The following is a 26,985-nucleotide window of genomic DNA, read 5'->3' on the forward strand; positions in this document are numbered from 1 at the left end:
TTTAACCAGCTAAAAGTTCTAGAACATTCAAAGAACAAACACTGGACAATGAAGGTCACACAAGTCCTAATAGTGAACCGTGACAGAGCCCACTCAATTTATCCTTTACCTTCAAAATGCACATAACATCTCTGGCCAGAAAAACTAGCAGGTTATCACTAGTTGGATACACACGTTTCATTCCTGTACATTAAACTTCTTGCCACTTACTGGCTTCTTTGATTAAACTCAACCCTAACCATAGAAAAGGGGTTCTGGAAGAAATTTACTGCTGTAAAATATATGCCCATTATTCTTCATACGCATTCAAGTCACTGAGCTTTCATTAAAGTGTGTATACATGATACCCAGAAACCCAGGAGTCCTAGCTTTGACCTTTTCACTTAGCTACACTCAACAGCAGTCTAGGAAAAAACACTGAAGGTTAGACACATTGTGAGTACTGAAGCAATGCAGCGAGGTTGTAATAATCTAGAATCTACTTTAACTTGGGTAAGTGACTCTAAGTTTAAGAACCTTAAGAGACCCTATGGACTTTTTCTTAGGTGGCAGTTTTGAATTGCCCTATGATAAACAGCTGATTATCAGCTTTCTTCACCATGAGGGATAACTAGAAAATAGTCTTTACTCAGGTAGCCTCAAACTTACTTCTTCACATCTAAATTTACCTTATGACCACCGCGTACTAATGGGTAGGCAGACATGATCAGAGACCCTCTTACAAACTTTGCCACCCACCCCTCAATCTTCACACCCCCCCACCCCCAAATCTCTGAGACAAGTTCCCTGTGCCTTAAGCCAAAGGGTCAAAATTCTGGATTCAAGCTTATCGGAACTAAGCTTATAGGAAATACATGCAAATAAGGGGAAAAGTTAAATTCATTTGTCAAGAGCAAAACATTATTAATGTATGCTACTGTCCCGCTATACAGAAGACCCCGAGAAACCACAAATATAACAAAACACCATTAGGTTTAGGAAAAAAAAAAAAAAATCTTGAAGGGAGTAATTTTATCCTACAGTCGTTTGAATTTACTCAACAAATGCTTAATGACCGACCGCAAAATATTTCTGCAACTAAAACTAAAAGAGAATTACAGGGAGCTGGGAATACATGTTAGATACTAACGATCTTCAAGCTTTGAAGATGTCATTGCATGAAGAAAATTATGGGAAACACTGTTCCCGATAATTACGTACACCCTTAGTGTAACATGGAGAACGCGGTCTCCGGTATAGACACTGTGGTAGGCAAAAACTACCTTGTTCTTTATACATTATGGAAGACACTGCTCCCGATAATGTGACTTAGGTTTCTGACAAAGGTACTGGAAATTTTGCAAAATTAAAGTTACACCTTAGATAAATTGAGCATAAAATTTTACACAAAAGAGTCCTACCACAGCCTTGAGGTGACATTTATTTACAAGTTAGCCTCAATTCATTGCATTTATAATGATCAGTTTTATTTGGTCAGCTAAATAGAAGTCTAACTTGATTAGCAACCCTGTTTAATTCTTCCCCAATATCTAGCTTTAGGGGTATTAAGATGCCCCAATATTTTATCTGGCTTGCGGCTGTTTTCTAAAACCCTCGAGTGTTGACCACAAATGCAAAACTTCCAGTATCTGTTGGGTTTTATTAGCAGATGCTGCTTTTATTAAAAAAAAAACCGACAGTATAACTGTCATAATTATGGAAGGCACTGCTTCCGATAATTATCTTCTATTAAAAAAAAAAAAAAAAAACACCATTTATAGTGAACTCTGTCACTGATAAATAAACAATAAATATCTCAGTGCCAAAATGATAGAAAGCTTTTTCACAAGATTAACACTTTGGCCAGAAACTGGCAGCGTGTTCTTTAAAGTCTGACAAACTGAGTCTGAAATCAAACACCTAAAACTGGTTCTCTTTCAAAATACTTAGGAAAACATAAAGGCTAAAAGAAAAGTTTATGGGGCCAGGGGCAGATGATAAGAAAATATACTAAGTTTTTGGCTTTTGGACTCTTTTTGTAACCTTGAGAGTAACATATTAAGGCCTTCCTCCCATGACAAACAGTTGAACCCCGTTTTATTCAGCTGAAGAACCTGTACTTCAGACCTTGCTGGCAAGAAAAGAAGTCCCGTTTCTTCTGATGGTTAACTGTTTCATACAGGGATGTGGAAACCAGTTAAATTCTTGTAGAAAGGCATCTATCTCGTTTGGAGAATAGGTCTTACACCCTAGTATCTCCTATCTAGCATCAAATGAAGATGGAGGATCATACCAAGCTACCACCTGGAACCTTTAGCAGTGACCACTTCCCTCCTCCCACCTCAAAAGACACTAGCTCATGCATGCCCTTAAGATTTAGAGCAATAAATAGTTCACCCAACTGGTTCTGACTTTTTCATAACTGTAACAGGAAAGAGGCAGTTACCGATAAAAAGCTCATAAAATCTAGAAATAATCAAGAGAAGATATTCTACCATGAACATTTTTAAAGTGGTTATTCACTTTAACTTGAAGTGCAGGTACCTACCCTGTATTAAAAGCTGCTGCCTAGAGAGACCTAGTAGTACCGAGATGACTGGGTAGAATCTTAAAATTAGTTTTGTAGCCCTACTAAAAATTTAACATGACCAGCGTAAGTCTAGAAACCAGACTGCCCTGCTGTTCTTACATAAGTTATGGGTATTATATTCTAAAACTCATTGTCAATGTCCCAGATGTCCCCAGTCAGAGCATTTGCGGCACCCTGAATAGTCCAAGTAGCGAGGGCCAGCTGGTTTCGCAACAGCGTTTCGTTAAAAGCAGCCCTGTTTTTCTGACGCAGCTCCAAGTTCTCCAGTAAAGCCGACAGAGTGTGAGAGCCAGAGCCCCAGAAGATATGTCGGAAGGGATAATCCTTTGGAGACACATAGGGTGAGAGGAAGTGATACTCCACCTGGGAAACGAAACATACAAGACCCCTTACCCGGTGCCGTGGCTTCTGTTGTGGGGAAAGGACCTCCACGTCTTAAATTTCCCTAAATCTCAGAATGTCAGGAAACAGACTTGCAATTCTTTAAGACTAGAATTCTGAAGCAAACTGTCAGTTCCCTGCCCTGGTAAAAGCGACCGTTAATTGTACCGGGATTTTTTTGTTTTGGGTTGGACATTTGGAAAGTTTTTAAGTTTCCACTGTAATGAAGTCTCCTATTTCTTCCAAGCAAAGTAGGATAAAGTAGTTAAGGCCTCAGTTAAACCACAGAGATATAGCTAAAAAAATTAAATACTAGGTCAAATCTTTTTTTGTATTTCTGCCTCAGATATGCCGGTTATAGATCTTGCTAAGAGTTAAAACCTGTGCTGAATTCTAACATAGCAAACTATCCTAGGTTCCTGGAGCTACTCCACTTTGTGGAAGAGGCAGGACTTACCAATTTAAAACTAGAATGTTTTAGTTCCCCTTTTGCTGAGAGTGTACGTACTTTCATGATACGATCATTCATTTCCCTCATGATAATCTTGTTTGTTCTCTCAGCATTCTTGAAATCTGTCGTGAGCCTGGAAGTAGCACGGAAGAAGTCCCCACGCGCAGAATACAGCCACTGTAGGTTCAGACCCATTTCCTGAGGCAGGAGGACATGAAACTCACTATTAGAAGTTGTGCTTCTAAGGATGTTGTTATTCTACACCTTTCTAACTTAGGTGTGGCAACTGAGAAGGTTCTGGTAAACGGAGGTGATGCACAACAAGCAGAAGGCTCAGAGAAGGCTAGATGTAAGCAGCCTGTGTAAGAGACTTCAAGCTCTACAGACCTGAAATATAACACACTCGTATTTCAGCCCAGTAGACAGTGTAGCTCATTCTTACCCTCAGATCGACATCAAGAAATTTAACATAAGATACTTAGTAAAAGTATATAATTCTGTATTAGCACATTGTTTTCAGTTCAATTTCCCCATGGGGAAAAACCTCAAACATTTTAAGAAACTTCATAGGCTAGTTATATCTCTGGTAAGTCCCATTTTTTGATCAGTTATAATTAGCTTCATGTTTTCAGAAAGCCATAATAATTAAGGTGTGGTTATTAGTGATCTATTTCAATCAAGGGATCTATGAAATCTACTCTTAGTAACCAAAATGAAGCCTGGTGGCGCAGTGGTTAAGAACTCGATGGCTCATCAAAAGGTCGGCAGTTCAAATTCACCAGCAGCTCCTTGGAAACCCTATGGGGCAGCTCTACTCTGTCCTATCAAGTCACTATGAGTTGGAATCGACTTGACAACAATGGGTTTAGTACCATAAAAGTCGGAAACCATTTATTAATTTCATCTTATCAAATGTCTGAATACCAGACACAGCAAGATTGTAACTCTAGCCATGTCATGGTTGAGATCCTTGTATTCTCTGGGTTCTACCCTCAATCCTAGAACGTATGCCTATGTATTTATGGGTTGCTTGGAATATCTGAACAATAATAAAAAACAACACAACTGGCTCTTGATTCTGAAATATGTGTTGTAGTCCACCCTAGATCTATAAACCAGAGTCTTCTAACTTCCCTCCCTTTCAGAATGAGTTATGATTCCAAGCAAAACTGTCAGTTCGCTTTAAAATGTACCTTGGCTACCAGTCATGTCCCTCCCAGAAATAGCTAAACATCTCACTTGACACTTCAGCAGTAAGAACCTAGTTTTCATTAGTGCTCACCTTTACGTCTGTCCTGAATTGGTTTATATCCTTCAAGAATGAAAGCATTTTGTCGTTATACCTCTCATAGTCGAGGTCCAATTCAAGGCCAAGGGTAAGTCTAATCACAAGCTGACCAGCCACCTCTGCTGCTGTACGTGCCATTTTGTCCAGCTGAGGGATTCTCTCAACCAGTACCTCATAGGTGTCCTTTTGGGTACCCAAATAAGGATAATCGTTGTCCTAGAAAACAAAGCTAGGCTATTGTACTCGCATGGGTTATAACAGTAGATAGAAGCTTCATGTTCATGTTCAGCTATCAAAATTAATAGCAACTGTAATTCTTCTATTTCTAATATGTTCCTAGCCCAATTTTATCTCATATCTACTACTTTAAGAAGATACCACTCTTGCTACTTTGCCTGAATCTAACCTACTTCTTACTTCCAGAATGACTGCTTTCTTCTAGGTTTTGTTATATCACAGACTCTGAGCAGATTTCTCATGGAATTCCTTGAGGCTGTATTCCTTCTTCTCTCTGGGAAGTTTGGCCATATTAACAGGGAAAGAGAATACACACGAAATGTCCCTTCTATATAAAATGTTATTCGTGGACTAAAATTTGCCTTTTTCCTAATCGTGCGACACTCAGTCCCTTCACACAGGTCCCCTTTCTACCAAGGATGTTTGATGCACACGAGAACTTCTTTTTACCTTCGTTAGATGTCTTCAGTAACGATGTCTTACTCTTCAACTCTATTCTCTACCACTGTTCTTGGCAATGATCTTACTGACAAGTCTTTAGTCTGATCTCAATTCTTTACTTTCAGACTAAACATTTCTCTATTACCAACATTGCCAGGCTTTCGACATCCTCAACTACACCTGAAGTTTTGAAAACACATGACGTCTGAAGGTCAAAGAAATATTCATAAATTATTTCTTCAACCATAGGGCCTGACACCTAGTTCTCCCTAATGTACTAGATAAATATCATGACCAGCTATTTCGTTATCATTCGCACTGCGGCTCCAGCATAGGACCAGTGGAATTCTAGCTATGTTCATCTCCAAATCCAGACCTTCCATCACTCCTTCACTTCAGACTTTCCCCTTCCTAGTCCTAGGCTAAAAAAATCCAGTGATAAAAAGTCCAGTAAGGACCCAGTAAGGCCTCTAATGGATTAACAGTGCCAAAGTCAACAGCTTCCACCCAACTCTACCCCTATGCTAACTCTAGGTTCTCTTCACCCCTCCCCCACCACAGGGCCAGTTTTCCAACCCTAGCACTTCAGCACAGAGCCTTCTTCATTCTCTTTACTCTGCTTGGCTTTCTAATTGGCTCCTGTGCCAACCAAGCCAATCTTGTTTTCCTACAACTTTGTCAGTTCAAAGTTCCGTATCACAACAACCCTACATCTATGTGGTCTTTGTGCTTTACCCATAATCCCGGCTTAAAAGACTAACATCTAGAACCATAATTTGACAAATACCTAAAACAGCACTGCTCAACAGAACTTTGTTATGATGGAAATATTCTATACCTGCACTGTCTAGTAGACAGCCACTAGCTATTCTATCATTCAAGAAATTAAGCCTGGCTACTAAAATTCATCATACTTCACTGAAGTTTTAGCAATAAACTCAAGTGCTAATTAAGCTCATTGAGACTCAACTCTGATAAGACCGATAGCAGGGAGAACCAGTACCTGCATGTGTATAGCTTCTTATAACATTTTAAGCACTGTGTGAAACTGGGTTTCCACACTGATACAAATATCTGAGATATGCTTTAAGAGTTCTTCGGACTTACCTCACAAAAACAAAAAGAAAGTGCTGGAATTCCAGAATATGCAAGGAAAGGGAAAGCAGCATCATCATAAGAAAGCTTCTCACTGCAAGGAAAGCAAGAAGGTACCTTTAAACATTTCTCTACAGAATAGATGGTGCTACCACGTAACACTCCCCTCTACCTCCAAATAAATTCTTCAATCAATCTTCTCTAGATACAGATATGGTCAGCTTTAGGAATCTACCTAATAGAGCAGGTGCTTGTTCATTAACTTCTCTCAACTTACACTTTGTTCGCCCAGTTGCTGTCCTGATAGAGAGACTGACCACTAATTGGATGTTTCACCTACAAAACAAGAAATGAATTTACCATTAAAACTAACTTTTCTGAAAGTAGTTATTCAGGCTAGTCACTAACATGTTTCTCTGTATAAACATATCTATAATAAAATATTAAATTTTTACCATAATCATCTTGAAAAAAATTTAAGACAGAACAGTATCAAATTTCTTAAGTTACTCCTACCAGGCCCTAGCTCTCAGTTCACTTATAAATGAAAAAAAAAAAAAAAAACATGTTCCTTCTCAGTTGACATTTTAAAGTTGGCTTAACCACAATTTTAAAAGCCCTCCTTTGCCTTTGTGATATGCTGATCCTATTTCTGGTCTCTCCCCTCCAGCACATTTTCTACCACTGCCAGCCTTATCTGCATACACATTACTACCTTGTTTGGGACCCTATAGTAATCTCTCGTTTCCCCCGGTAACAAGGCCAAGGTCTACTTCTTTCCCTCCAAATTTAATCATCCCAATACATAGTCCCTAACCCAAATAGGCAAACCTTTTCTTCTACATGTTCCTCCTCATTTGAAGTTATGTTCATTCACATGGTAGTCTTTACTCAATATATATTTTATCTGGCCTTCTTAGTTAAGGTATAGTCTTACTATGTATATAGTTCAAGTCCATTTAAATCTTTCATAACATGCTGATTCTAGACAATTCCCTGTAGGCACCTACAATGCAGCTCAGGTGTCACAGCATTTTGTTATATGGAATATACAACACTACATTCTTATACCACCTTCCTCACTACATGTGGTTTAATGGGGACCCAGTAAGTCATGAACCTGACTTAAATGATGCTGTTACAGAATTCATTCTACACTCCTGTTACTGGCTACTCATAATGGTTTAAATATCAGTGTTTTTCATCGTATGTAAATTACAGACAAAAATTTAGTTCTACATTTTTATAATTAGATTTATACTCACATCTTGCATCGTTTTCTCAATAAGCAAATACAACAGTGGGCTGGCAGAGACCTTGAAGTTGCTGGTACCTACAAAGAAATGGTGTTAACACTGCCCCTTCTCTAGCCACGCAACGTTCACATGGCTACTTCTACTGCTGAAAGCATGTGACAAACAGGAAGACAGTAACCTAGATGATTGGGTCTGTATAACAGCTATCCTAATGAAGTAGAAGAAAAAGTGATTTGGGAGTCAATTTCTTCAGTAACTAGGCTAATCCCAACTTGACTCAACTGAAGCGCTTACTATTTCAGTTCACACACTTTAATGCTGGTGTTATTTTTTTGTACCTTTTTGGTTCACCCAGGTTAGGGCAGTCATCTGCTAGTTACAGCAAGTTTGCTATATTCAACATATTTTGCTGCACAGGTAACACAGGGAAATCCTGACTGATCTATTACGGATTTCGTTGAATTGTAACTTCTTTATTTCTCTTCCCAATGTAGACATTTCACTAGTCTCAGCTCACCCACTGGCTACATCTGCCAACGTTCAGACTCTTTTAGAAGTCTGACTATCCAGTATTTCTATCAGTGATGCCACAATCTAGTAGGATGTGAGATAGGCTCTAAAAATACCAGTTTATATGGTGTGGTTTAGTCCTTTCCAGTCTAAAAAAGAGTCCACGTCAGTAGGTCTCAAACTTTAGTGTGTCAGAATCACCCACAGTGCTTGTTAACACACTTTGCTGGACCCAAGCTCCAAGTTTCTGATTCCAGAGGTTTGGGGTGGAATCTGCGTTTCTAGCAGTTCCCATGTGATCTTGACGCTGCTGGTCTGAGGGATCACACCAGGCACTGCCTCTCTAGACACGGCAACCTGTGCCCATTCTAGAACCTAATGGACAATTCAAGACAACCAAATCAATGTTTTGATCTGATTCTGGCCAAGGTATAAATTGTAAAGAAATACGAAGCGCTGCTTTAGAAAGCTTCTGTCTGCTGTTTTGTAAGTAGTTAACCTGAATTCTTAAAGAGCTCATGAAAAGGATACTTACCAAGAACAGCTTTATCCAGATTAATGTAAGTAAAGGCCTTCAGATGCAAGGTTGAAAGGTATCCCTAGAAGAGAAGGGGAAAAAATTAAGGCACTAATATGTATTAATCTATGTATTCTACAGGGTAGCTATTGTCAAGGATTCATTTTTAAATTTGGATTTCTACTGAGGCTAAATATACAAAGACCAAAAATGGTATAATCAAACCTAAGAGTTTCTGGTTTCTGGAGGACAGCTTAAGCCAATACAAGTTCAGGTGCCCGTTCTGGGCATGGATGATACACAGATAATACCTCTAGCCATTCAGTGGCACCAACAGCTCCAAACTCTCCAGCACTCCAGCTGGCAAAGACGATGCTTCTGCTGGGTTTAAATCCATCTGAAAGAACAAAGTTAGTTTTACCTTGGGAAAGGTTATAGGCAGGCAGCGGACTTAAGATGAATCAGAAACTTCTAACTAAAAATGGCAGATTAAAAAATACTTCCCCTCCTCCTGAAAATGGAATGTGGCTAACTGCCTCCATGAACAACTGCCTCCTTTGCTATGAGACCAGAAGAACTAGATGGTGCCCAGCTACCATTTCTGAACATTTTGATCAAAGATTCTATAGAAGAATCCTTGTCAAATGGGTGGGCAACGCAGAACAGAATTTCAAATTCTTGTGGCCTCCAGACTTTCTGGAGCCATGGAGACTGGATGAACCCTGAAATTATTGCCCTGAGAGAAATCTTTAAACCTTAAGCCAGAAATATCTCAAGTCTTCTTAAAACTTGTCATAGATTGAATTATGTACCCCAAAAAATGTGTGTATCTATTGGGATGGGCCATGATTCCCAGTATTATGTGATTTTCCTATATGTTGTAAATCCTGCCTCTATGATGTTAATGAGGGAGGATAGGCAGCAGTTGTGTTAGTGAGGCAGGACTCAACCTACAGGATTAGATTGTGTCTTGAGGTGATCTCCTGAGATATAAAAGACAGATGCAAGCAGAGAGACAGGGGGACCTCATACACCAAGAAACCAGCACCTGGAGCAAAGCGCGTCCTTTGGACATAGGGTCCCTGCGCCTGAGAAGCTCCTCAACCAGGGGAAGATTGAGGACAAGGACCTTCCTCCAGAGCCAACAGAGAGAGAAAGCCTTCCCCTGGAGCCAGTGCCCTGTATTTGGACTTGTAAGCTACTAGACTGAGAAAATTAATTTCTCTTTGTTAAAGCCGTCCACTTGTGGTATTTCTGTTATGGCAGCACTAGATAACTAAGACAAAACCAAACAATAGTTTAGCTTAACTAGTAAAAAAAAAAAGTCTGTCTTGAGCATTATACTCTTTTAAGAACTATCTACATGGAATCAAATTGACAACAGCAACTCGAAAGATTAGACAGAAACCTTAAGGGGCAATGAGTTTATATTAATGGGGGAAGAACAACTCAGAAAAGGAAGGCAAGAATGGTTGTACAACTTAGAGAATGTAATCAATGTCACTGAATTGTACATGTAGAAACTGCTGAACTGGTGAATTTTTGTTAGGTATATATTCTCAACAATAAAATAAATTAAAAAAAAAATTTTTTTTCCCCTTCTCCTGAGGCCCAGATGAAAGGACAATAAAGGATCAGAAATCAATTTTAAAAGAAACCTACAAAGTACAAAATAAGGGATCATCAACAAATTCAAATACATAAGAGCAGGGGACAGGCTTACTGGTAGTCACTCTTCCACAACTCCATTCTTTGGAGCCTCTTAACTTCTGGACCAAGAGATGTTCGAACACCAAGAAATACATGAAATCACAATGTAGGTATGACAAGTACCCTCTCTGAAAACAAATCGCTTAGGGGTAAGTCACTTAAAATGCTGGAGTATTTTAAAAACACTATTATGAAATAAAAATTTACAGATTAAAATTATAGGTGTTTTCAGAGAGATTACAATATTCCCAACAGCTCCCTCTTGGGGCTCCGTGTGCCACTGCCCTCCACCCCATCCCCTCCCTGGGTATGTGTTTTTCTTCATTAAGGTACTTTTGTGTAAAAGTTAAGCACCGCAACTTACCCAATGACTCAAAAAGTCGAGATTGTGGTGGGGGGTCTACATGTGTGGGTAGGTGGGTGTGGAAGAGTGGCAAGTATCACGAGAGAAAGTCTTGACAGTAAGCACATCAAAAGTATAAGAGTTGTCAGACCATAGCACATTAGTATAGAGGCATGCCACTGTTTTCGAATGGATTCTCAGGGACCATGTTAGGTTTGCCACGTTATATTGGGTATGTCAAACTAAGAATCGGGTCCCAATATAACACTGCCCAATGTTTCAAGGAAATTAATGACAATGCAATGAAGACACTGCACAGAAAGCTGTTTCAAAGTCAAAAGGCAGCTACAACAAAAGACAATCTGCCTGGTACTGCAGAAGTAAGGGTCTAGCACTAATGAGAGACCCTAAGAATACAGGCAAAAGTGAGCAAAGCATGTGATGGTATCTAGAACTATGTGTGCACGTAGATGTTCGAGGTATGGAAATTTACGCTCTACCTTTCAAGACCATATCTGAGAATATCCGTGCAAGTTCTAAGAGAAGAGCTGTTCCTACACCGGACTTTGCCGCTCCGGTACCCCAGGCATCCCTCTGTGCTCCGACTACAACATAGCGGTCTTAAAAAGAAGAAGAAGATGATAAATGATACAATTAGCTTTTAAACCATTCTTCTAATATTGAAGTCTAAATTATTAGAACAGTAAAAAACATTGTAACATAGGTATTAATGATGAGAGTTTTACCTCAGATCTGACTTTGGACTCTGAGGATTAAAAACTGACACGACAGTACAAATCTGGTTTTTCCTTATTAGTATTGCTACTCTTTTTCTGCATTACTAATTGATTTTACTCACTAGTGCTTACAAATTCTTTAATAAGAAATGAAGTCCAAGGGCTTTCCTTACTAAATGGGAAGACTATTTGATTGCTTTTAGTGGACAGACAGTCTATACCAGAGATCGGCAAACCGCTGTCTGCACACCCATCTGTTACTTATTGTCTATGGCTGTTTTCATGCTACGACATTGAGAATGTTGCAACAGAGACCACATGGCCCCAAGATGTTTATTACCTGCACTTTTATGAAGTTTGCTTACTGCTGGTCTATACAAGAACTTTAAAGTGGATATCTTAGTTGTAACAAGTCAATTTCCTAGGACCCTATTACCTCCCAATAAAATCGACACCTAAGCAATTCAACGTAGGACAGACAGGATTTCACATTTCCCTCAATCAAGCCAAGACAGCCTTCCTGCACTCCCTCCTCCTCTGGCCACATCCTTAAGAACACCAAGAAAAACCAGAGCGGGGAAAACCCACTCAAAACAAGAGTCTTTACCTGGTTCCTCAAAGCCTTTGATAACGCCAAAGATGTTCAGAATTCTTGCCTCTTTCAGCACATTGTTGACAGTGAGTTTCACATTCCTACCTTCTACGGACCGCATCTTACATAAAGACTTTGTTTTCCAAGTACCAGGACAGAGTTGTTCCATATTTTTAGGACTAGAAAACAGAGATCAGAGTTCTGAGCCATTGTTACTTCCCCCAGGCTTATAAAACCAGTCCTACTCTCTGCCGGGTAAAGTGCTCTGCTGCATAAGAGAACATATAAAATGCGTTCCCTAAGTGGTCAGCTATTTGTGTCTCATTCTGATCTACAGGCTGTCATTTGAAGGCCATGAGTCCCAGTTTAACCAATATATATATTTTTTTAATTCTTTACCTATCCCCATCTGATATATGCCTTTCTGCCAGAGACACAAGTATTGTTTAAATTTGAAATACATACCAAGATGGACTCAAAATGAAGTTCTTATAGAAAAGTCCATTGATAGATTAGTAGTCACTAAGGGCTGGGATGGAGGATGGGTAAGCAGGGGATGACAGCTAAATGGTACAACATCTCTTTTTTGAGTTGATAAAAATGTTCTAAAATTGACTGTGGTGATGATGGCACATGTCTGTTAATATACTAAAAACCACTGAATTGTACACTTTAAATGGGTGAATTATATGGTAAACCCAGTAGGCAGATCATATTTCAATGAAATTATTTAAAAAAAAAATTCCATTAATACACTCTCATGTTTTCTAACCCTCTCCACAAACAGTAAGGGTGGTACACAATCTTATCTGAGTTATAAAAGAATATTCCCATGCTACTTATTTTTTTTTTTCTTACTTATAGTTAAGACACCTTCCCCTACCTAGTTCCTCATGAGTTATCCCAAACACTAACTGTTGCAAAGGGACTCACTTACACATGTTGTTGTTAGGTGCTGTTGAGTCAGTTCTGACTCACAGTGACCCTACAGGACAGAGGAGAACTGCTCCACAGGGTTTCCAAGGAGCAGCTGGTGGATTCCAACTGCCAACCTTTTGGTTGGCAGCCAAGCTCTTAACACTGCATCACAGGGGCTCCTTACTTACACATAAAGGTCTGAAACTAGGTCTTTTGATTCTCCATCCTATGCCAATACCAAGTGAAAAATGTATTCACATCAAGGTAAAAATTACTAATGATATAAACTCTAATCAGATTGGGTTCTATTTTTAAAGAGGGATACTAATAAACTGGGAAGGATACCTAGAAGGACTAAGCATGACTAAGTATCTGGGAACTGTCACGAGAGCTAAGGATATTCAATCTATACGCAAGGAAACTTGAACTGCGCTGTGACATTACAAAAAAAATTCAGGATGAATGGGCACTGCAGGGAATAAATTTCTGCTCAACACGAATTCTCACAGATCTTCAATAACTGAGTGAGTTTCCACAGGCAATAGAGTGCTTCAAACAGGAAGTACTCAAGCAGAAGCTAAGTCAGCGACATTGCACAGGGAATTCACTGGGTAAACCGAGCAAGGCCTCTTTGAGTTTAAAAATCAAGTGTCTATTACAATCACTTAATGGAGGGAAAAATTTTATTTTTACCTACACCAAGTTAACAGTTAACCATTCCTAAAATTTCCAAATGTGGAAAATTATAGCCAATTGTTTTAAGATTCTATCACATCAACTCAAACAGTTTATTATTCTTCCCTAATCATAAAACTTCACCTACAAGATAGCTTTCAAGTAAGAACTTACTCAAACAGCTGTTCTGCCCCAGATCTGGAAATTGTTTGTACAGGTATATTAGGCAATCCTGATGACTGAGCTGGTGGAAACTGAGTGTGATTGAAGGAGGGGAATCCAGGTGTATAAGGATCACCTGTTCCCAGATGAGCCTATTAAAACAAAAGAGTAATTAGTTCTATAAGGCACCCATTCAAGAACTTCTCTGTAATATTCAGATTCAGTGTAAGGCTACAGCCCAAGCTGAGTTTAGCACCCTGTAAGTGTGAAAGTTTGAATGGCTCTACACATATCTTGTTTTTATATGCAACATGCCAAATTCTCAATTCAAGACGCTACTGATCAAGTACTTTTAGCAACAAGTAATAACTAGTTGGTAAAGTCATCTAATCCATCTTCTTGCTTACTGTTAAAACTTTCCCAGAAAAAAAAAAAAAAGGTACTTAGAAAGGCACAACTAGGAGAACCCAAAAACTCATTTACTCAACAAGTAAGAACTCACATGTCCAAAGACTGGGAGATCCGCCTCAACAACAGGGAAGTCAGCTTGGTCCATGTATATCAAGACACCAGTTGCATTAAAGCTTTCAGCATTTGCAGTCTGAAGAAAAAGATGTAAAGCTCAGAAAATGAAGATCTGCTCATAACAAAATGGAAGGAATACATACTAGACTTTACACTATAGGGCAAATGGTTACCTGACACGATAGAGAACTAGAATGATACTCCCAATAGCCTATGTATTTAGGACGGGGTGGGGAAAAAACACTCCCTTGAAACTAACTCATTAAGGAGAATTTGGAAGATAAGAGAATAAAAACCCAAACAAGGCTGTCTTTTGATGCTCCCTTTAGTCTCTTATGTAGGTTTGGCTTTTAAATTTTCTTTTTATAAAACAGTTACAATTTGATTCTATATATACACAGACACAATTTAAGGTGCTTTCACTTAAAAAAAAAAAAATTTCTTTCTTTTTTTTTTTTAAGCAGCTCTGATTATTTTCACTGAAAGGCAATGGCTAACACAATAGGGATATGCCATAGTTTTAAAGTATCCTGTAACTTTTGCAACTTATTGGAATTGTTGAGCACTTTGGTAAATTATATCATCAGGTATGACAGTTTAGAACTGCTGTTATTCAGAACTTAGGAAAATTAACAAATACCATTTAGCTGAAGAATTGTAGATACCAATGTATTTAATATAACCCATGCTTTTTTTTTTCTCCTTTCTTTTTTTTATGCTTACCTTTTCAGCAAAAGTAATTTTCCCTGCTCTAACAATCACTAAAGATCCATCCACAGGAGAGTTTAAATTCTCGAAGTCTGTTATAGTGCCAAAATTAGCATGCACCAGTTTACCCTAGAACAAAGACATTAGATTTAATTAGCATTGTGGTATAATAGCAATCACAGAATCTGAGACAGAAGGGTCTTTACTGACCAAACCTAAGAGAGGAAACCATAAGCAGAAAAAGCAGAAGCCAAAGCCAGAAATGATATACAAAAGTTCTAAAGTCAAAGCTGGTCGGGGTGAAATCAAGGTTTCTGCCTCTTAAATTCATGTCTTTCGTTATCCCATGCTGCCTTTAATCTAAAGGGTATTTTACAAAATTTTTTTGGAAGAGAAAGGGTAACAGGATGTGTTAAACACAGTGACATACACTGATATAAATACTGTAAACTAGTCACGGCAGCAACAATCATATAGTAGGCCCTCCATACCCACACGTTCCACACCTGGGAATTCAACCAACAGTGGAAGGAAAATATTTGGAGGAAAAAAATTTTTTTTACATCATTGCTGACGTGTCCTATATAGTTAGGCCTATGATGGTTGTGTCTGTACTGAACATATACAGACTTTTTTCTTGTCCTTATTCCCTAAACAGTATAGTATAACAACTATTTACATAGCATTTACATTGCATTAGGTATTATAAGTAATCTAGAGATGATTTAAAGCATACAGGAGGATGTGCGTAGGTTATACGCAAATATTACATCATTTTATGTCCGGGACTTGAGCATCCCAGATACCCGTGGGGGTCCTGGAACCACTTCCCCGTAGATACCGAGGGACGACTATATATGGTTCCCACACCTGAACCCCAGACAGTTAAGTACATATATATGAACAGGTTTTAATGAAAAGAATGATAATACATCTGTACCCAAATTGTTAAACACATCGCTTACAATGACATGACTTGCACAAACCAACTTTCAGATGTTCATCATAGTGTTTCGAAACTCTAATACAGAGTTCAGATGAATGGCTACAAACTGATATTAACAACCAAATATATGAATACAGGAAGCTTGCAGGTAAACTGAAACCTTCCATGTTTTATAACAGAACAATCTATCCACCCCCAAACCCCTGGGACATAGCCAGTGAAAGCGATACAGCACAGCTAACCAGGGAGGCAGAGAATGATCATAAAACTTTACCTGGCTTGGACGGCACCCACCAAATGTACCCCTGACATACAAATATGTGGTGTTTAACCTGAAAATGACCTATTTCATCTAGCTGTTTTCTATTTCTATATTAGTTTGGCCATATTTACCTAAATTTAAAAAGATCAAGCATTAAAGAATCAAGCTAAGATTAGACTACAGCCAAAGAGAGTTATTCATATTTGTCCCCACATAAAGGGCAGTCTGATATATGCATTCATTCAGCAAATACTACCATGTGTCAGGCACTGTCCAAAGTCTCGGTCATGGGAGTAAATGAAACCAACTCCTACCCCTCCACGTAGCTTACATTCTACTGTGGAGACAAGTGAATAAATAGCAGGTGCTACAGTGCTATGAGGAGCCTTGGTGGCACAGAGGTTAAGTGCTATGGTTGCTAACCAAAAGGTCAGCAGTTCAAATCCACCGGCTGCTCCTTAGAAACCCTATGGGGCAGTTCTACTCTGTCCTATAGGGCCGCTATGAGTAGGAATTGACTCAACAACAATGGGTTTGGTTTTTGGTTTATAAAGCTAGGAAGTAAAATTAAGCAAGATAAGGGGAAAGTGCATAGAGGGAGGAGAATTTAGATATGGTAATCAGGGAAGATCGCCCAAATGAGGTAATGTCAGAGAAGAGACTTGCACCAAGTGAGGGAACAAGCCACATTGATATTTACGTGAAGAGTGGTCCCAGACAGAGGGAAAGGCAAACATAAAGGCCCCGAGGCAGGAGCATGCTCGGGTTTGATTGTATTCAGAATGACAAGGAGGTAAGGGTGGCCAGAGCAGAGTAAGGGAGAAGTAGAGCCATAGGATTATCCAGGGCCTTGCAGACCAAGCGGAGCCCTGCTAGTGAAGTGGTTGAAGAGGCTGGCTGCCAACTAAAAGGTCACCAGTTCGAATCTGCCAGCTGCTCCTTGGAAACCATATGGGGCAGTTCTACTCTGTCCTATAGAGTCACTATGACTCAGAATTGACTTGACTGCAATAGGTTTTTTGGAGACAGCTTAAGACTTTGGATGTTAACTGTGGCAGGAAGACATTGGAGGGTTGAAAGCAAGAAAATCTCACGATCAGTTACATTTTAAAAATGAATTATAGCCCATAAACAGTGTAATGGATTGAATTGTGTCCCCCCAAAATAAGTGTTGTAAATCTTAACCTCAATGCCTGTGGTTATAATCCCACTTGGGAATGAGTTGCCTTTGTTATGTTAACGAAACAGGACTAGTGTAAGGTATATCTTGAGTCAATTGCTTTTGAGATATAAGAGATTAAACAAACGAACAGAAGCAGGGATGGGGGAAGAGAGATTCCATGCTATATGAAGATCAAGGAGAAAAGGAATGCCAGGCCTACAGATGCTAGGAAGAGACAAGGACCTTTCCCCAGAGCCAACAGAGACAGAAAGCCTTCCCCTAGAGCTGGTGCCCTGAATTTGGACTTCTAGCCTCCTAATTGTGAGAAAATATATTTGTTTGTTAAAACCACGCCCCTGTGGTATTTGCTATGGCAGCACTAGATAACTAATACACACAGCAAAGTCAATGAGTTTTTTTTGTTATTCAACAGGAAAAATCAGTCACGTGCATTGTTTTGCCTCACTTACAGTAACTGTTGCAGGCTTACTATACGCCACGTAACCCTTAGGATGCTCCACCAAGGATACAATGGTCCCGTTCCCAGCTACTATGCTCACTGAGTTTTCAACACTGGCAAAAAGAAAAAAAAGAGTAAGTTAAAATGAAGCTAAGACCATCTTAGAAAAAACATGTAAATGGCTGCAATACATTCAGCACTTCACTTGCATTATTTGGCTTAAGGAAATTTAACTCGCAATCTTTGCCCTGGTTTTTACTTTGATAGTCTTTGCTGTATTAGCACTACTTCTATAAAATAAGTTTAACATCTTTCAACATACCTGCCTTTGACCTGAGTCTTAACATAATGTTCGTCACGCCAGACTTTACTGAGTTTAAATTCACGGAATCGATTTTCAATAAAATATCCAAGGTTTTCATCTTTTTCAGATCCAGCCTCACGGGGGACATAGGGACTTTCACTCAGCCGCCTGGAGGAAAAAGATCGCTGTTAAATGTACTAAAGTTTAATTTAAAATAAACATTTAACTCTAGGATCAGGCAAATTTTCTAAAGGCATAACTCAATATTCTCTCTCAGAAAAAAAATCATAGTTAAGATTAATTAACTGTGACCCAAAACTTCTGGACTGACTAGAGACAAACGTGGAAGAAGATCTGAAGTAACTTACGGCTTCAAACTTACTAAAACCAAAGCCTCTTTATCCACTTTAAAGCCCTCTAAGAGCCCATCACGTACTAGGCCACACTGTATTGACATATCTGCTTAGGGCAGTTTTAGGGGAAGTGGGTAGGTTCCAGAAGAGTCATTGTAAGCAAAGTGAAATACAGCAATACTGGTGAACTCAGGATGGACAGTTTCAGTTTTCATCTACTTTGAAGCGTGAGGACTTCCCTGGAGACAGAAACGCTCCTGGCTTTGGGCTCCCCTGGTTCTTTGTAAATATACTCATGATATTAGTTATTCCATCAGCTTTTTGTAGACTTTACTAACTTTAAATCCACAATGCCTAGCGTATAGTATATACAAAGTAGTCACTAATGAGTTAAAAATGCCAAGGCCTTTTATTTTAAGACTAAAAGAATTATAGCACCACTGAAACTACAGGAAGCCAGCAAAAAGTAAACAATGAGCTTGTTCTTTATACACAGAATTAGACGTGCGTCTAAGGAAGATAATAAAAATCTAAGGACAGAAGCCTTAAGGATCGTTTTTGGAGTATGGACTAATGGGTAAGAACCAGTAGAAATCAAGGGAGTCAAGTCGGCGAGGGGATGACCTTGTGGACATCTCAGCACATTTCAAGGGACTTGGATGGAAAATCAGAGCAGGATAAAGTCTGACAGCAAGCAATAAGCTACAAAGAACCAGATGGCAAAAAGATCAAGCACCTGTGAATTTGTTTTAAGAAAAAAAGAGTGTTCCAGAATAATCCTCTACTAACTTTTTCCTGACCAACATAGTTTCAATTCTTTGCTGCCCCTCTAACTAAACATCGGGAAGTCCCGCCTACTCCGAAAGGTCTTTCTTTAAGACTGTCACCTTGTGTTTCACTGCATCTAATAATCGGGAACTATTTCTTTAGATGCTGAGGTTAAACTTACGACCCATCTTAAGCTTACTTGATGGTGCTGGCAAACTCTGCGGTATTCAGTTTCTGTGACAAAATTTTTTTGAGGTCTCCCCAAAATAAGTAAGAAGGTGCCTCAGGAAATTCATCTGCCTCAGGAGCTTCTGGGTCCTCTGTCGCTGAAGGCGCTGTTGCTGACTCTCCCTCACACCCAGCTTTTGGTTCTGCTCGCTTACAATAGCCCAAGTAGCCAATCATAAATCCTAAAGACAAAAGGTTTCAAAACTGAACTCAGAGAATTTCATTTATATTCGTATTTTCAGCTGAGCCTTGAAAGTATGCGTTTTAATCAAATTCTAACAGCTTGAAGATAAATAGTGCCTCTCATTTTTATATATTGGAAACCATTCACTCCAATAAATTATCTAGTAGCATTATTTTAAATAGTGACCTGTTAAAGCATAGGCACCACTTTTTCTTCCTAGAAGCCTTCCTTGAACCCCTAGGCTGGGCTTCTAGGGTACAAATAGCCTATGTATATTTCCCATATAACATTTATACATTATACTATGTATGTCTCTCTTCTCCCATCAGACTAAGCTAAATGGCAGGTACAGAATCTGAGTTGTAACATCCTAGTGCCTCGCACAAAGGTACAAACTAAATACACAAAGGCACTCAAAAAGGTACAAACTAAATATCAACAGACTTCCCAGAGTTAGTTACAAGGAACACGTAAGTTCTCGATGGCCAGTCTCACCAATCAAGAAAAAGATGATTATAGCAATAACACCATAGCAGATACTGCTATTAAGCCTCCTTGGTTTTGTGACGTTGGCAGGGTTACTCCCCATGGTATTGTCAGCATTTTCTTCTTCATCCGCAGCTATTTTCATCTCCACATGACTGTTGCTGCCATCTACTTGCCGGGCCAGACTAAATCGGGTATACGACAATGATTGTCCACTGAACTGAGATTTTTCAAAAAAGAGAGAGAATGAAGGCGTTACGGAAGAGAAGACAGAAAGGGGATACAAACATTTATGAAAAGTTTGGTCAGGTGCTGTACTTGTCACTATGTCGTTACTATGGCTCCATATACATTCTTAAGGGAAAAGAAGTTCCCCTTCCAAACCCACATTCTTCCGGGTGCCCAGTTCTGCCAATGGCATGAGTGCCAGGTCACACGCTGACCTCCCCCATCTCATTCGAAGGTACTGTTATCTATGTCTATGACTATACACTTTGATCAGCGCTTTCTTTAATGTGTAGTACCTACTCGGCTATCCCCATTTACAATGTCCAAACTACCTGAAACTTCTTACCCGATTTTCCATCATTAACCCTACTATGCACTGAGTATACGCTTCCTTTGTAGTACCAGTTATGCCTCAGGCTACCAGTTCAAATGTAACTGAATACCTGATGATACCTCTGGGTACTATTTCATGCTTAGTGGGCCAAAGTCATGCTTATATACTTCATATTCTTACAAACTGGTAACAGAGAAATACAATTCAAAAGATCTTACCAAGTTAGAGAATGCCGATCTGGCTTGATCCATCATTCTGAGCTGCCACACAGAGGAACCTAGTAACAGAACAGAGAGTTTATATAAGGAAATACCACTGTACCAGATTAGTGAGGGCTTTTCACTCCTGGGTGTCATGGATTGAATTATGTCCCCCCAAAAATGTGTGTATCAACTTGGTTAGGCCATGAGTCCCAGTATTGCCTGGCTGGCCTCCATTTTGTGATTGTAATTTTATGTTGAGAGGATTAGGGTGGGATTGTAAACTCAGGTCACCTCCCTGATCTAATGTAAAGAAAGTTTCCCTGGGGTGTAGCCTGCACCCCCTTTTCTCTCTCAAGAGATAAAAGGAAAGGGAAGCAAGCAGAGAGTTGGGGACCTCATACCACTAAGAAAGCAGCAACAGGAGCAGAGCACATTCTTTGGACACGGAGTCCCGGTGCCTGAGAAGCTCCTTGACCAGGGGAAGATTGAGAACAAGGACCTTCCTCCAGAGCTGACAGAGAAAGCCTTCCCCTGGAGCCAATGGCATGAATTTGGACTTGTAACCTACTAGACTGTGAGAAAATTAATTTCATTTTGTTAAAGCCACCCACTTGTGGTATTTGTTGTAGCAGTAATAGATGGCCAAAACACTGGGTTAGGTTAGTTATATCACCTTTTTAGAAGGGTCTTTAACAAAAGTATTTAGTTTACATAGCAACTAACTTTTGTGTGATCCTTGGCTAGATCCTGAATTGGCAGTGGGGAGGTGTGGGAATAGCTATGAAGGACATATTGGGACAAATAAGAAATGTGAATATGGATTATGCAATGGATAAGAGTATTCTATCAATGTCAGATCTAGGGGGTGTGATAACGGTATTGTGTATTTGGAATAGGGCATCCTTGTCTTTAGCAGATGAATGCTGAAGAACTTACAGATGAAGTACCATGCTGTCACACAGTTCAGTGAAAAGTATATAAGAAAAAAAGTGAATGTGACCAAGTGTTAATAGTTGGTGAATCTAGAGAGAGGGTACGTGGATAGCCATTGTACTATTATTTTTTTCTGTAGGCTTTAAAAGTTTTCAAAATTAAAAATGTGGGGAAAACCAGTTAGAATGTAAGTAGATTTAAGTAATCAAATTTAGTAGTCAAAAAGGAACAATGTTAAAAGACAATAGAGTATCACCTGGGTGGGGAAAACGGAAGTAGAATGAAGTCAAGACTATTCATGCAACAAAGAGTAGGAACAAAGCATCTCCAATAGAAGAGAGAAATCCTAACCATTCTGATTAAATTAACAGCTCCTACAAATGATTTGATAAGCTCTTTGATGCAAAAAGAACAGACAAAAGAAAAACAGGGATGATATTTTACAGGTGAAGAGGCCAATATCTGAGAGGTTAAGTGAATGACTTACTTGTACAAGGCCCAAAAGTAATAATCTAAAAACGAAGTCTAATAGGTTACTGGGTTACAGAAATTGTGTTCTATAAATTTAAGAAATGAACCTTAACTTTTTTTAAAGCAAAATGCACCTCAGTAACCAAGAAGAGTCCTACGTTAAGTTAAAACATAGGTATTAACTGAAATCTTCTCATTTTCTCATTAACTTGGTTTGAGGGTATCCAGATGCTCGGAAGTGGCGTTATGCTGAGATTTACTAAACGGACATTTATTGAATACCACCCATTTTAAGGCTTTTCCTATACAAGTACATTTATAGCACATTAAATACCCATATGGCACAAAGCAAGCTGTGAGCAATATTAAAAAAAAAAACAACAGTAGACTGCAAAATATAAGACATTATATAAACTGGCATTAGAAAAAGTCCCCTATCTAAAACCTATAAGCAAAAAAAATTAAACTGCCAGCTTTTAAAGACCAGGGTCAATAAGCAATAGATTGTATTCTTAGAAACACAATCTCCTACCCCTTCTGGTAGGAAACCTTTATCTCCGTCACAGCACCAGAACTGTGCAGACCCAATCGCTACAGCCAGAGCTAGAAGGCCCCACCCTAAACCAATTTTAATCACCTTTTTCTGGGAAAAGGCAGCTGACCAGTTTAACACATATCTGAACCAGCCATTCCTCAAGTTTTATACTTTAAAATTAACTTGAAGACTAAAGTGACAAAACATTAAAGAAATGACTTAAGTAAATTATAAGACTGAGCCATTTCAAGTCTGCAGAAACTGCTAGATTAAAAAACAAAAACATGTTGCCATTGAGTCGATTCCAACTCACAGTGACCTACAGGACAGAGTAGAACTGCCCCATAGTCTCCAAGGAGCGCCTGGTGGATTCAAACTGCCGACCTTCTGGTTAACAGACATAGCTCTTAACCACTACACCACCAGGGTTACCTTAGATATGTAATTATCACTTTGTGTAATTGAAATCCAAGTACTATTTTTACTGAGAAAACACATGTTATTTCTATTCCAACCCCAACACCAGAGGCATAAAATTAACAACTATCACATAAAAGAAATCAAGTCACAAGGAAAGAATTGTGAGCCAGGCAATAATTCCTGTTCTGCTCTCATCACTTAACTCCATATGTGTGAAGACCACACTGCTTCTATGATAGCCCCAAAAGTTAGTCCTCAAGTTTTATATATAACTTGAGTCAATCTTTCACAATGACCTTAACTATAGTAAATAAGTTGTCTATTTAAAAGAACCCCAAATGAATTTTTTTCTAACTCAAATCACTGTAACTTAAGTATTCTAAAAGCACAGGAGAGGGATTTGGTGGCACAATGGCTAAAAAGTCAGCTGCTAACCAAGAGGTCAGCAGTTCAAATCCACCAGCCACTTCTTGGAAACTCTATGGGACAGTTCTATTCTATCCTATCCTATAGGGTTGCTGTGAGTCAGAATTGACTCTATGGCAGCAGGCACAGGCCACTTTTTAAATAAAATGTAATAAATAACACCAACCTGTCTATGAACGGGTAGTTCTGTTAAAAGATCACATCTAAATACCAAACAACACTTATCTGGCTTACTTCAAGATGCCACCACCAATGCTGATAATTTGTCACAAGAGACACATGCACCAAATACTGCTTTGATTTTTATTTATATTTGTTGTTGTTAGGTGCCATCAAGTCGGTTCTCACTCATAGTGACCCAATGTACAACAGAAGGAAACACTGCCCGGTTCCGTGCCATCTTCACAACTGTTGCTATGTTTGAGCCCCCTATTGCAGCCATTGTGTCAATCCATCCTGTCGAGGGTCTTCTTTTTCACTGACCCTCTACTTTACCAAGCATGATGCCCTTCTCCGGGGACTGGTCCTTCCCGGTAACATTGCCAAGGTACGTGAGGGAGTAAAAATATTTTACATCTTAACATGCTTAATGCACATGAGGTCCCACATATGAAAAAGAATATAATGAAAACCATGAACCTAATCTTTTCCCATCCCACTATTTAGGTTTATCCTGAATCAGCTGGGCAAACTTGGGTAGTAAGAAGACTTAAAAGAGTAGAAAAACTTTAAAGTTTATGAGGTAGGGCTTAGATCTCAAGCAACTGTTGGAGATAACCCATTGCGCAACCGATTTCCCTAGACAGCTGTGCATTTGCCAGGTGGAAGAGATCACCAGAACCTACAAAACCCGTGCATACCTACAATGACCTGACAAGGGATGATCAGGGTCTTACCTAGCTATAAGAGTCCAACTTTATGGGCCTAAAATGAAAGGGCAGTGAAGGACATCAAAGAAAGTCAACAGGCTCTTCATTTCCACAGAATTTTCTGAAAAGATACTGTCCAACTTATAAGTCAGAACCACTTAAGTCACTGCAGCCTATTTGTGTTGTGCTAATCTGGGAAAACAGACAACAGGCACACATCCAGAGGAGTCCCACAAGGCCTCAGAAGGTCATTTTTAACCAGCTTTCATTGTTGTTTGATTAGGTTTAGCTGGGGACCTTGCTCCATTCAAGATAAATACATTATCAGAGGCAAATAACTGCCACGCCTTAGGGCAGAATTAGCCAAGTGCACACTTCTCTATCCAACAACCTGCAGCATAGACTAGGTTCACCAGCACCATTACTCGACCAGAACATTCCATCAAAGAAAAGTTAAAGGGTGCAATGTATAGCCCTTTGAAAATATTTCACATCGGTCACAAAATTTTTTAAATTCTGGATTTTCTTGTGAACCATAATGAGTATATGATAAACCAAAACTGAGTGGGAAAAACAAATAGCAGGGGGGGGAAAAAAAAAAAAAACAATAGCAGCAGGGCTGACCAGTACTTTGTGGTGCAAACGGTTAAGTGCTTGACTACCAGCCAAAAGGCTGGTCGTTTGAACACACCCAGAAACAGGCCTGGTGATCAACTTCTGAAAGGTCACAGCCTTGAAAACCCTACATGCATTGCCATCGAGTCGATTCCTACTCATAGCAGCCCTGTAGGACAGAGCAGAACCGCCCCATAGAGTTTCCAAGGAGCACCTGGTGGATTCGAACTGCTGACCTTTTGGTTAGCAGCCGTAGCACTTAACCACTACACCACCAGGGTTTCCTTAACCACTACACCACCAGGGTTTCCGAAAACCCTATGGAGCAGTTGTATTCTGCACACGTGGGGTGGCCATGAGTGGGAACTGGCAACTAACTACAGTAACCTGAACTGTCACAGCAGAAAACAACTTCTGGAAATCGATCAACCAAAATGTCTTTGTCAAAGAGGTCAAGCTTCCCAGCTCAGAGACAACTGAATCAGCATCTAGTATTCCAAACTCAAATCTAAACTTAGAATGAAGGCATCAGGTATCCAAATGTTTCTGTAACTGGACAACTATTTCCTCTTTCAATTCTCTTACGGGAGGGAAAAAAAAAAAAAAAGGAATTAAATTTCCTGGACAAGTGACATGCCCAAGGTCACTACAAGCAGTAGGCAAGAGGGAACATGTTCACCAAAGAGTCACATTACAAGATATTCTTACTCCCCTCCTCCCAACTACCTTTGAGTGCGTGCGCCGAAACAGTGACACAATGGCCCTCTAGTAATTTATCAGTACAGCACAGCTCGTTAGCTGTACCCGTAATTTCCTAAAAGCAAAAGCCGGCCCTAACCCAAATAGCTTTTCTTAGCCTCCAGACCATAAGTTTCGCAAAGCAGAAGTCCAGTTCACGCTGCCTCCCGTCTTGTAGTGGGGACTGTCTAGCTGTCCCGACACTCCTAACGTGAGCACCTAACGCGTTCACCCGCCTCCTGCCTCCGGGAACACCGAGAACCTGCACATGCGGCCAAAAGGCAGAGCCAGGCTCATCAGAGAGTTCCCCATCCTAAACGCCCGTGACACCGAATCGGGGACAGCTCTGCCCCTTTTTGTGGCGACACCATGGCGGACTCCAAGGAAGCAGAGGGTTACGAGCTCAAGGTCACCCACGAACCCCGACAGCTGTCCCCCGGGGCGGCTTCTCGGCAGCCACGTGCTCGGGCAGAGCAGGCGCGACCCGCGCTGAGGCCGCGTGGCCGCCCGGCGCCGGGGTGACGCCTCGCCCTCGGACCCGCACGCTGCAGCTGTCTCCCGGGTGCGCCGGAGGCCAAGGAGCCCGCAGTGGCGCAGCGCGGAGCGACAGCGCAGGGCAGCCCCTCTCCCCTGCCCGCCCCGGCTGCACCCCGGCGCGCCGCCCCGGCCCCTGCCCTCCCGCCCTGCGCACGTGGGCACTGCAGCACGCCGCCCGGCCCGCCCCAGGCGCCGCAGCCTCCCCGCGGCCCGGCCTGGGGACCCTCGGGCCAGCCTGCAGGCGGGGCAGGGAAGGAGGGCTGGCGGAGATGGAGCCGGCGCCCCTCACTCACGCAGGCTCCGCCACAGCGCAGGCGCCACCGACCGATCCCGACACCTCTGAGGAGATGCGCACCGGCGGCCGGCGGTTTATAGTCCGGCCCGCCCTCCCAGACCCCCTGCCCGTAG

The 26,985-nt window shown here is 40.4% G+C and overlaps 1 protein-coding gene across 1 annotated transcript; it reads right to left on the reverse strand.

Annotated features, from left to right (window-relative positions):
• Positions 1-401: 401 nt before the first annotated feature.
• Positions 402-26,977, reverse strand: TFRC (transferrin receptor). Its single transcript, XM_049879448.1, has 19 exons — positions 26,871-26,977; positions 21,049-21,107; positions 20,278-20,488; positions 19,570-19,780; positions 18,268-18,417; positions 17,956-18,058; positions 15,131-15,244; positions 14,385-14,483; positions 13,895-14,034; positions 12,143-12,306; positions 11,299-11,418; positions 9,057-9,142; positions 8,764-8,827; positions 7,728-7,795; positions 6,740-6,798; positions 6,475-6,556; positions 4,684-4,905; positions 3,459-3,599; positions 402-2,932 (listed from the first exon to the last, which is right to left on the reverse strand). The coding sequence occupies exons 2-19, from the start codon at positions 21,082-21,084 to the stop codon at positions 2,690-2,692; spliced, it is 2,313 nt and encodes a 770-aa protein (XP_049735405.1). The 5' UTR covers positions 21,085-21,107; positions 26,871-26,977; the 3' UTR covers positions 402-2,689.
• Positions 26,978-26,985: the final 8 nt, after the last annotated feature.

This window comes from Elephas maximus, chromosome 1, assembly GCF_024166365.1.
Source record: "Elephas maximus indicus isolate mEleMax1 chromosome 1, mEleMax1 primary haplotype, whole genome shotgun sequence".
NCBI classification, from domain to species: domain Eukaryota; kingdom Metazoa; phylum Chordata; class Mammalia; order Proboscidea; family Elephantidae; genus Elephas; species Elephas maximus.

Excerpts from the sequence above, each read along its gene's own strand:
- TFRC (XM_049879448.1), bottom strand. The coding sequence starts at position 21,084 with ATGATGGATCAAGCCAGATCGGCATTCTCTAACTTG. Across the intron at positions 7,796-8,763 it reads TCTGGATAAAGCTGTTCTTG|GTACCAGCAACTTCAAGGTC; the intron begins GTAAGTATCCTT and ends ATTTCTTTGTAG. Across the intron at positions 4,906-6,474 it reads TTTCTTTTTGTTTTTGTGAG|GACAACGATTATCCTTATTT; the intron begins GTAAGTCCGAAG and ends TTTGTTTTCTAG.